The sequence below is a fragment of the Boleophthalmus pectinirostris genome, unplaced genomic scaffold, assembly GCF_026225935.1.
Source record: "Boleophthalmus pectinirostris isolate CB_2022bp ecotype Guang Dong unplaced genomic scaffold, ASM2622593v1 HiC_scaffold_12, whole genome shotgun sequence".
NCBI lineage: Eukaryota > Metazoa > Chordata > Actinopteri > Gobiiformes > Gobiidae > Boleophthalmus > Boleophthalmus pectinirostris.
The window spans coordinates 27169650-27181620 of record NW_026571018.1 but is presented as its reverse complement, the minus strand read 5'-3'; the positions used below and the strand labels follow the sequence as shown (position 1 = coordinate 27181620).

Here is an 11971-nt window from a genome sequence, read left to right as displayed (position 1 = left end):
GACAGGTAAACATGAAAAAATGTGGCTGTCTTACTATGAAACTTATTAGTGTTTCAAATTAAGGTATGAACAGGCCTATTGCATTGTGTATATAATGATAATAAAATGGTATTTATAGCCTATTGTTGTGGAAAAAAATTATGTAGATCTTGATGATAAATAACTGATCCGTTTGCGAAGCCCAGTGAGTTTTTGAAATACAAAGGTTTATTGTTCTTGTTACAGCAGATATGGACAGGGCATAGGCCTGCCCTGACTCTCCTTACCAGCAGTATGCCTCTCCCACCTTAGACCTTCTCTCCATCTCCCGAGCATCTGAGCTCTCAGTTTCTGCTCCAGAGCATTTGAGCCCTGAGTATTTATACAGAAAGTTACATACATATCAAAGCAGAGTGACTTTTGTTTCACATGCAGACATTTGAAGACAGCTAAGACAACAAAGGGCTTCCTGAGGGTGGGGATAGTTGTGTCTGCTGAGCCTTTACATATTTTAATGACTGGTCTGGTCTAAGGGAGAAATCATATTCCTTTACACAAAGACAGACTGAGAGAAATCTTTCCACAATATACATTTCCATCACACCTATATCACTTTTCTAAACAACAGTTACAAAGTGCATTACAGTGCCTAAAATACAGTCATTTAGATTTAGCTGATTTGTAAAATCAAGGCAACCCATAGGATTTCCTTATGTTTTTAAATCATTAAACTTTAAAACTTGTAGCCATCCATTTTTTTATTAGATTAAAACTGTGGAAATTTACAAGACTGCAAAAGGAGGGAGACAGAGAATGTCCTAGAAATGCTGCAGCGCCAAATCCAAGACTCTAAATCATTCTAACAGAATGCCATGATCATTTGTGTCAAATATTGCTCTTAAATCTAAGAGGATTAAATGTTTATTCCAACAGTTTAGTAGACTAGTTTATACCTGACAGTTTTGACTGTTTACACTTTTCCTCAGTCAGTGAAAATTGTCAGGTATGAAAAAACAATATGTTGGAATAAATTATGGGAAGACCAAATGAACTTCATTGTACTGGCACATGATTAATATATAGTTATATTTGATAAATATGTGTGGATGTGTGCCAAAAGCTGTTAAGGTATCCATCATTCTATAACAACCTCATTATTTTAACTACAGGTTAGACTTGTGACATTGTGCTGCCATCAGCATAGCAGCACAATGCCTGCGTATATTAAAAATAGAAATGCATTAGATTAGGAAAATATAAGTGGTCTTGATTTTCTTTTCACAATAAGAGAGTTTCTCTGATTTTGCTTGAATTGATGGGCTGCAAAGAGCCAAAGAGACTAGACTGTACAAAGAACTCAAGCTTTGCCTTATCAGAGATGGACCACTGCCTTTCCCTGAGGGTTCGTAATACTTGCTTTCACAGCCATTTACTTATGCTGAGTTTCTTATGCTGAGTTTGTTTAGCTGAGAAAGTTGCAGTGTACCATGTAAGAATACTTTTTTCAGCTTTGATTCAATAACCATGTAATGGGTCTTGAGAGATTTGTTCCCAAGATGTACCCATCTTGACACATAGAACCATGAAAGTAACCAAATGATTTAGCAGTCATTGATATTTTTTAATATATATTTATCTTGCTGCCTCATTCGATGTTGATGATGTATGATGTTCAGTACAGCACTGTCAAACAGATGTGTGATGTCTCCAAACCTGGTCAGTTTTACCTCAATAAGAATTTGCATTTATTGTTGGTGTGCTTCCATACATTGACTTGTGTGTCCTTGGGCGGGTACATTTGCAATAGTTCCACTGTGGGTCTGTGAGAAGTGAAATGAGGTGCAGAACTGGAGGAAGTGTTCTTCCCAAAATAAGAACAACAACTTCCCTGGACGTTGTCTTTATAAGAAAGTGTAATCTGAAATTTATATGGCAAATTAGAATCATGTGGAAATGGATGCTGTTTGTTTTATGGGATTAAACACGCATACATACATTGTTGCCATGATGTCTATAGTGAGTCTATTAATAAACAGAGTAAACTAATGAGCCATAAAACAAATGAAACGTAGGCAAGTTACTGGGCCCAGTGTATGCAAAGTCTTTCTCTTTGTTGCCTACATAACTTATAGTGTTTTATTTTATCTATGTTATTTACACACACACACACACAATCATTTCAGTCTTCTCAATACTGCGTGCATGTGAAAAGTTTTCAGAAGTCTGTGGTTGTGCGTTGCCATGTCCTCCAGATGGCAGTGTACACCATGGTTCTTGTTTGTGTTTGTCTCAAATTAGCAATATTTTAGTGATTATATTTTTTGTCATGAATGCCCCATCACGAAATAATGAGCGTATAAAAACACAATTTGATAATGCAACTATAAGGCTATAAATTAAATATATAGCTACAACACCATACCAGAGATGATTCCTGTTAAAACTGACACCAAAAATGTGTCGACAGCTCTGCATCTCGTATTATCCACTCCCCACTAGGAGGAGCCCTATCAAAGTCAAAGTAGATATAGGCCTATCACGCGAGCAAAAAAGTAATTAGCCTACTTAATTACTTCAATTCATTAATCTGACATCATTTTTACATGATAAAACAATGGGAAAGATTTATACATTAGTGATGAAGATTCACAGCTTTAATTAGGCCTAATTTTTGTTTGTATTTACAGTTAATTGCTGTTACGTTCAACCACTGAACCATGAATATGTAAATACAACTTTATGTATCTTCATTGTTTTCTGAGGAAAAACTCTTACATACTTTATTGCAATTCAAGGTTGTTTGGAAGAGCTAGTTAAACAGTCAAGTTGTTGCCACATTTGAATAAACAAAACTAAAACAAAGTATTTCCTGATGCTGAATTACTGAAACTCTCTTCAATTCCTGTTTAAATACTCTTTGAACGATACACGGACAAACCAGTCTCGGTTAAACCAGTTTGTCCATTAGCTGTTAATAGCCAGCAAGGCAAAAACAAAAAAGATGCATGTTAAAAATAAACTACGTAAAAACTGCATCTGAGTAATCAGATTAGAAGAAAGCAGATTTAAAGTTTGCAGTAATTTGCAACAACAATGTGGAATTTTAAAACATCTTTTTTAAGTAATTTTGAGTAATTACACATTGCCCCTCACAAAATTACTTGTTTTTGGTTAAAATCTTTATTAGGCTAATTTAATATGCATAGGTTATTGTGTAAGATGTCATTGTTTTTGCCATTGTTACTGACATACAGATCATTTAAGTACAATTTCTTTCACTCCTTATTTTTATTGATATAAGATTTCTTTATGTCAAATACAGGCAGACAATTAAACAGGTAACAAATAAGATTTATGACAATCATTCCCCCCACAGTGCTCATCAGACCACCTGAAAAGCACTTTAGTGTGAGACTGAGAATGTTGGTGCTATTGAATTTATAAAATCATACAACATTTTTCACTTTTGTCACAGTTGGAAGGGGTACTCAAACCAGATACTCAAATAAATGTTTGTGATAGTTTATTAAAAATTTAAGTGCTTCCAGTTGGTTCTATACACTGACATTTGATACGAATCTTCACATCTTTTTTTTAGCAGTAGTAAAAGTAGGTTATTGCATTTCTAAAATATAAATCATTTTAATCAAAGTATGTTACTCATCTCAAAGTTTAATGCATATTAAACTGAACTTAAACACGGAATAAAATTCTATTCTGTTCAAACCATAGACCGTATATAGGAGTCTTTGTTTCGATCTAGAGGAGCTGTGCCCAAACTATGGCTTGGGGCCAAATGCGGCTTCTTCTAAACTGGCCCAAATGACCACAAGCATTACATTTAACAGCAAATATAAGTAATTCTACCACTACTACCTCAATAACATCACACTGCATTGTGATACAAACATAAAATTAATATTTAAAGCATTATTAAATGTACGGTGGATGTGTGTTAAATGCCCACTGTATTAAGCACCAGTCTATGTCCCTCTGCTTAGAATATGTTTTTTGATGTTTTCCTCTGTGAAAAAAGTTGGACAAACCTGACCTAGAGCAAATACAAAAATGTAACTTTCAAATCTTTGCTTTGTTGCTGCACAGAAGCAACATTAGACAGTAAAGGAGCTTACAAATTCAGACATTGTCACATTTTGTTTTTGTCCTTCATAAAACTTTAAAAAATAACATTAATGTAAAAAAAATGTAAGTACAATTGTCCAGTGTAAACTAGATAAAATTTAGCAAGTAAAAAAGTCATAAGTATGTTTTGGCTGGATGTGATGATACGTCCTCATTATCACTTTGGGCCAACTCTTCCACCTCCTCTAACTCAGCTCTTTTCAATTGGGACTTTGTTGTTGATGCCTCGCTTACGTCCGATTTGACCGACCCGGGGCGCTTCATTTGGGACTTCGTCGATGGCGCCCAAGACCTCTCCGACTCTCCTGCTATTGGCTGATCATCTTCCACCGGTGGCCTGGTGTACATGACATTGGATCTGTTCATTGGTTGTTCGTAGCTTTGAGCTCTAGACATTGCTCCTACAGGATGGTTTTGCACTGATGGTAGCCTGTAGTGGGACCCTGCTTGACTTCCTCCATTTGAAGATCTGACCACAAGGTATCTCACTGAAGGGTTCTTGTCTGATTCGTGAGACTTGAGTGGGCACACTGTACTTATAAACAAACCTCCTCCCAGCATTAGCAAAATGGCAGACCCCCATCCTATGTACAGGCAAGCCCCAAGTTCTCGTCTCTGGGCATCAATCGCAGCGCTGTAGAACTTCTTCACCACCGCACCAGCTGCCCATGAAGTTGGTATCAAACAAAGCAATCCGGTCGCAATCAAAACCGCTCCAGCTGCAATAGCAACTTTCCCTTTTGTCTCAGGACCTTCTTCATCCAAAAATTTTGTGCATTTGCCTCCAAAAAATGCCAGAATCAACCCGGCACCACCTGTTATGATAGCGAGTACCATTAGTGCCCTGGCAGCCTGGAGATCAGTTGACAGTGCCAGCATGGAATCATAGGGTTTGCATTGGAGCTGTCCTGTGCTCTGGACCACACAATTCATCCAGATGCCCTCCCACACTGTCTGAGATGTGACAATTGTGCTCCCCACAAAAGCAGTCACCCTCCACATTGGAAGCACACATGCAAAAATGATCCCAGTCCATCCGACCAAGCAAAGGACACTCGCGAGCATCTGAATCCCAACTGATGCCATATTGAAATGCGTCAAATTTTTCTCTCTCCTCTGACTCTGTTGCTTCTCACTGCTGTTCACATACCTTAATTTTGTCTATTTACAACATTGTATCTTCCTCAAGGACGGAGAGCTGTCCAGCTATCCTGCAGGTTTTCCCAGCCAAGTTTTTTTTCAATTATTTGTGTCCAGTTTTGTTGTTTCATTCAGATGTCTAAAACCACTTTTCATTTTCCTCTCTTGAGTGGAGTGCAGGTTTCAATTGTGTTACCTGAGCGTATGCTTGTGCTACTGTTCATGTGTTACCAGACCACACCTACTCTATTGAGAGAGAAGGGAGGGAATCTGCCATGGAGACAGGTGCAACCATGACATCACATGATTGTAATGTATTACTTAGCTTTATATGCTTTAAATGTATTTGTTTAGTTTTTTTGTAAAAATAGATTTGCAGATACGCAACTCCTTTATAATTATGTGTCTTCAAATATAAAATATATAAATATTTGATACTCTACATACATACATACAAATACAATCTACATTATATTTAACTTTTTTTTTTTAAATGTACTTAAAGTTAAAAAAAAAAAAAAAAAAAAGCAACATGACTACCCACCCTAATATAATTGTGGTTACCGTATTTTTAAATAAATAGAAGTTTCTGTGTGCTGTCTTTATATGGTGCAACAAGAGTAGAGTTAAGTGGTGAAACTAAATCTCGTGGGACAAAATTGGTTTCATTCTAGTTGCCTGAGTGTGTGTGCAGAAAAACCTGTTTAAAACATGCTCTCCCCACCCACAGTGCCACAGCAGTCTCTAAACACACATTATACACATCACAGGCTGCTTTACAGAGTGAAACCTTTTAGATTAGTTTGAATATCTCTATAGGTCACGTCATCTGGTATCACTGTGCACTGCAGAGTACTTAAGTTTACCACTCTTTTCTTCAAAGAAGACTATGGGATATTTAGTTTTAAAAAAAATAAAATAAAAATAAAGAAATAAAGTATAAAATAAAGTATAAGATTTTAGATTAATTGTGTTCATTGTAAACAACAACATTTAACAAAAACAGCTCAGTAATAGTAATAGCTCCGCTGACTTCCTGTTCAAAAATACAAAACTAAGAAGCCACACCTCTTCATCGTGGAGTATCACTGTATCACACGGGACATTTTCATGTGTGTGTTTTGAACAATGGCAGTGACATTTTTTAACCCTAACATGTATGACCTGAATTCTTTGAATAATGGTGAGTCAGTACAGGAGAGTGGGTGGAGATAGGTGAAAACACTCAAGCCTTAAATGTATACAGGACAATCTACAATTGTACTTTGATACATGAATCCACTTTGATTCATGAATCCTTCAAAATACAACTCTCATGAGTAAACCATTGATGATGGAATGTCATTATAACATTGTTAAAATCATAAACCAACCATTTTACATAATACGTTCTCATAGGATTTACAATATATATATAACTCTGTATTAAGAATAAACCCCAAATTGTGGAGTTGGTTTGGGCAACTGATGATGTAATAAGATGTCAATGCTCTGAAGTACTAAGTTTCTTAAAAGGTGGATCAGATCATAAAAGTGGGGGGGTTTGCGGAGTTGAATATGGTGTACTGATTTTACTTGCTTAAAAATTGTGGACCTATTCCTGTACTCAGATGTTATTCGCCTCTGGAATTATCCATGAAATGGTACCATAAATATAACTGCAATCAAGATTTTAGACTCTAGACTGCAAGTTTTTCAGCATTCAGCAAAGAACTCATGACTCATTTTGAGAGAATAACACACTAAATGTTCAGTGAGCTATGTTTTAAACAGTATAAATGCATTTCATTAAAACATTAAAAAACAAATTACACAGTTGTTGTGTTTATAAAAGTTTAAAGTTTACATAAAGTCAAAAGTCTGTACAATACATAAGGGAACATATAAACATAATAAGTACAAATTTAATATTTATGGGGAAAAAAAACATAATACATGTCTATTCTTCTACGAGCACTATATTTACCACTTGGTATGTATTTGCATAATGCATGATCTGCTAGATTAACACAACTGACATAATGACATCACAAAGCTTATGTGTAAAATACACTGGAAAACTTAAATAAAACGGAAATAACCTTGAGGCATGGTGGATTCACATTTAAATAAAAAACTTATTGTCACTGTTTTTACAGTACAATACTGTAAACTAGTGGCCACAAATCACTTCAGGTTTAACATTTAAAATAGTTAGCGCATTTCACAGTTGTAGCATCTGTCTATTATTATAAGACATTGTTCTACTACACAAACTACATCATATTTTTCAAATGTTATTATATGTACAATTGTAAATTGTCCCTCTTCTGACAGTCTCTTGTCTTACACATAGGCCTTGCTGCTGGCCATGGAGCCCGCTTTGGAGTACTTCACAGGGTACTCCTCACTGGGAGGGCATGAGCTACAGAGGAGACCACCACCCAAAAACAGCAAACCAGCCGCACCCCATCCGATGTACAGAGAAGCCCCGAGCTCCCGCCGCTGAGCATTGGTCATGACTGGGTTGTAGAAGTCCCTAATGATGGTATTGGCGGTCCAGCAGACAGGAATCAACACCATCACTCCTGCCATGATGAACACAATTCCAGATGCGATGGCCACTTTGCACTTCTGCCTCTCGTCTTCTACAAAGTTGGTGCATTTCCCACCAACAACCCCAAGTAGGATGCCGAAGACTCCAATGATGATGGCAATGACAACCATAGCTCTTGCTGCTTGGAGATCTTGAGGTAAAGCGAGCAGGGAATCATAGACTTTACATTGCATTTGACCAGTACTTTGGGTCACGCAGTTCATCCAGAGGCCTTCCCAAATTACCTGAGAAGTTACAATGTTGGCGCCAATAAATGCAGTGACTTTCCATGTGGGTAGAGCACAAATGATGATGCTACCCAAGAAACCGATGATAGCAAGGACCAAGCCTAGCATCTGCCGACCTGTAGACACCATTTTGGTAAGTTTAAGTCTTCAAAAAAGCAGGAAGAAGAACAACAACCAAAAAAAACCAAAAAACTAGCTGTTAAAACTAGTTGTTATGAGGTGGTTAAGGGTGTAGAGTGTTTGACAATGCCCTGTGTGGTGAAGTACTTGTAGTGGAGGAAGGAGGAGGGGCAATAGTTTCTGTGAAAATGCAGAAAAACTTGACTGAGAGGTTCTTTTAAAAAAAAACACAATTGAAACGCATGGTAAATGTTTATTGTAAGAAAAAATCAATTGAATGGTAATCATAGAACTATAAGAGTAAAATAATGTGTTCAGTGGATGAAAAAACAACAACTGATGTTTCTGAAGTTGTGAGTCTGTGATCAAAAGTAGGTCATAGGGTAAGTTCAAAACATTGAGTAAACATGAATTGGTTATTTTGACTAAACTGAGTAAACTCAAAATACATGAAATGATTTTTAAATCCAATAAAAGCTGGTATATCCTCAAAAGTGGGATTTTAAAAATACAATTTTTATTATTGAATTAACCTAGGAAGAAGGAAGAAACTAACACAGTCCCTCATATTGTCTGCCTAAGTTGTATGCAACAAAATGAAACAATAAAATAATCAATCACATTTATTCATGTTTAGAAAATTAATTTTATCTTCTTTTTATAACAAACTTTTCTTCTAATAAGACCAATATTGTACGTCAAATGCACCATGTTAGGTAAATAAGCTATTTAGCCTTTTACAATATTTGTCTTATTAGAAGAAAACACAACCTTTCACACTGACTCATTCTTTTAGTCATGTCTATTCTTTTCATATTTCCATTACATTCTTACTAAGAGAAAAAATAAATTGATTTTCAAACCTTAGTTTCAATCTTTTATGTCTTTTACAATCACAGGAAATTGCCATATTGGGAGATCACAGGTCATTCAAAATGCTCAGAAGTACATGCCATATAAGGACACTTTCCTGTGGCACTCCTAAGCGCCACTTGTGGTTTTGGTGTGTTACTGCAGCTGAGTGAGACTCACCTGAAACTGCATGAGATCACGAGATGAGTTTCAGAAGCCAATAAAAATTGTGATGCTATTTTAATTTGAATAAACAACATTACCATAACATTACAACAACATTCAGACATTCAGCAAAAGAAACACATGGACATGAGCAATAAAAGAAATAGTTTTGTATGATTTTTATGGTGAGTGAAGCTTGTGTACAAAACAATACAGGAATTGTTTTAAATATACCCAAGACATGAGTTGCAAAGTTCAAATTATAGACCAAAGTGTTACAAATTGTATTTGGTAACAATAAAGTGTACTGACAATCTTTAAAATGAAGAAAAAGATGAGCATAAATATAAAAGAGAAAGAAAACATGTTCAAAGTTTGTAAAATAAGATAAAACTATTTATCAATGTAATCGTCATTTTTTTCATTTTGACCATGAATTGTTTGAGTTATGGTTTCAGTAACAACAATGGAAAGACTAGAACTATATTTAACAGGTTCAACAGGTTAAGGTCTTGATATGAAATAAAAAGTCTTGCAAGACATTACAAGTAAGCAGGAGGTGTCATTAGACTAGGATACCTTGTTGTGTACTCCCGAAGCCCCTGGTTGTACAAAGAATTATCTGGATACACATACTTGTTTGGATTTAGGTTTCTATCTGTCCTGTGTGTGCCTGAATGATAAGAATAGGTGTAATGTGAATAATCTGATGAAGGAGGACGAGGTGCATTTTTCTCCCAGCAAACCAAACCAATGAGGAGTGCAGACAGGAGCAGCAGCACAGAGGAGACCAGGCCAATGTAGACAGAGGAGCCAATGTCACGTTTCATGGCCGCGACCACAAGGGGGTCATTGCTGATTAAGGTGGTGATACCAGCCGACCAGCTGACCGAAATAAGACAGAGTACACCAGACAGAGCACACAGAGCCCCACCTAAAATACGGGCCTGAAATAAACAAGATGACGATTACCGTATAGTTATATAGCAGAGGTGGGGGAAGGAAAAAAAGCCATATTTTAGAAGATAAAAGAACTTCTGCAAAAATTTAGGGGGCAGGAGTGCTACTTGGATGTGTAGAGATTTCCTTTTGGTGCTCTTCAATTTAGTTACCAGTCTCAAATACAAAGTTGAAAAAAACTGAGCCTTTATTATATATAAAATAACCTTTATTTGTCCCACAGTTTGAAAATTTCATAGTGGCATGCCAAAGAACAAGCCCATCATTTCACTAAAAAGTAAAAAGATTTTCAATTTGCCAGATGGTGAGCTCATATAATCCTTTTTGAATTATTCTTAACAAAACAAATGAACACTATGAAATCTTGAGACCAAAATGTATACCTTCTTCCTGGTGGGACTGCTCTCATATTGGGTTCGATCAGGGTCCTCTTCTTTGTAGTTCAGCACTCCACCACCAAGTAGCGCCACCATGAAGCCCAGGAAGCCACACATGATTGAGATGAGAGTAAGAGCGCGCCCTGCCTGGAGGTCTGCTGTCAGAGAGGGGGCTGTGTGCTTCTTACACTGCATCTGTCCTGTTGCCTGCACCACACAGTGTTGCCACAGACCATCCCAAACCTACGGCGCATAGCAGGAGGGTCATAGACATACATTCGACAAAGGTTGGGATTAGAACTGCACTGACAGATGCAAAATTGTGAAAAATTTTGGAATTGTGTGAACTAAAAGTGGGGCATTGAGTGTCATTTAGATTTCAAATAGTAGGGTTATGACTTCCTTGACCTTACTGGGACTATTCTAATGAAATAAAGCCAAACAAATATTCATAATTGCTAGCACTGTATTGTCCAATCAGGTATATGTTCTTTATATCTCAGTGGTATTGACTTCAATGTGTAGTTAAATTAGGGTTTTTCAGAAGCGGAGGCACAGTATAGAGTTTCTCACTAACAGATTCAGTCCCAGCTTGTAACAGTGGATAGGCAACACTGTTTTTCTATCCTGGTGCAAGACACTTCACTCATATGCGTGTGTTTTGTGACTCCAGGGGTATACTTGTGGTACAATGATGTAAGCATCAGTCATAGAGAGATAAAGGATGCATTTGTATGTATTTTATTTGGGTAATTTTCTCATTACTACACAAGCATATTTGACTTTACAAGACAATACAGCCCTTGAACAAGTGTAGCGTTGCAGCTTACCAACTGAGCAGTGACAACATTGGCTCCAACGAAGGACATCTCTCTCCACATTGGGAGTACACACGTCAAAATTACTCCCAAAATACCAACGAAGCACAGGGTCAGACCCCATATCTGCCGACCTCGTCCAGGTCCAGCCATGTTCCCTAACACTGCTATGAAATAATGCTACAGTTATCGCTCCACTGACTTCATCTGGGACTTTTTTTTTTTTGCCTGTAACATTTCACGTGAGAGTAGATAAACAAAGACAGGCACTTCTTCACACAACACCTTGGAGTCAAATACTAGTCAAGTCTAGTTCTGCAGGATTTTGTGTAAATTTAAACAACTCCTGTGTATACATCTCCCAACAAAATCAGCCCTATAAACCACCCAACTTAATCTTTAAAATCAGGAGGTGGGTTTAGAGTTTAAAATTGGGTTTGTGTCGATGTTAAATAATGTTTAACACTTCACATTAAAATAATAATGGCATCAATCAACATTTTGGAGATATGTAAAATTGGTGTTTACGTCTCACTATGCAGCAGTAGAATGCAGTCTATTTTTTTACCACCAGATGCCACCAAAACAATTATT

At 36.8% G+C, this 11971-nt stretch overlaps 2 protein-coding genes across 2 annotated transcripts; both read right to left on the bottom strand.

Moving 5' to 3' along the window:
• Positions 1-3171: 3171 nt before the first annotated feature.
• LOC110158349 (uncharacterized) lies at positions 3172-8311 on the bottom strand. The gene is made up of 2 exons (XM_055148374.1): positions 7736-8311; positions 3172-5215 (listed from the first exon to the last, which is right to left on the bottom strand). Exons 1-2 carry the CDS (start codon positions 8212-8214, stop codon positions 4237-4239), a joined length of 1458 nt encoding a protein of 485 aa, XP_055004349.1. The 5' UTR covers positions 8215-8311; the 3' UTR covers positions 3172-4236.
• Positions 8298-11610, bottom strand: LOC110158541 (claudin-4-like). Its single transcript, XM_055148254.1, has 4 exons — positions 11390-11610; positions 10566-10802; positions 9802-10169; positions 8298-8385 (listed from the first exon to the last, which is right to left on the bottom strand). Exons 1-4 carry the CDS (start codon positions 11528-11530, stop codon positions 8298-8300), a joined length of 834 nt encoding a protein of 277 aa, XP_055004229.1. The 5' UTR covers positions 11531-11610.
• Between the last annotated feature and the right edge of the window lie 361 nt (positions 11611-11971).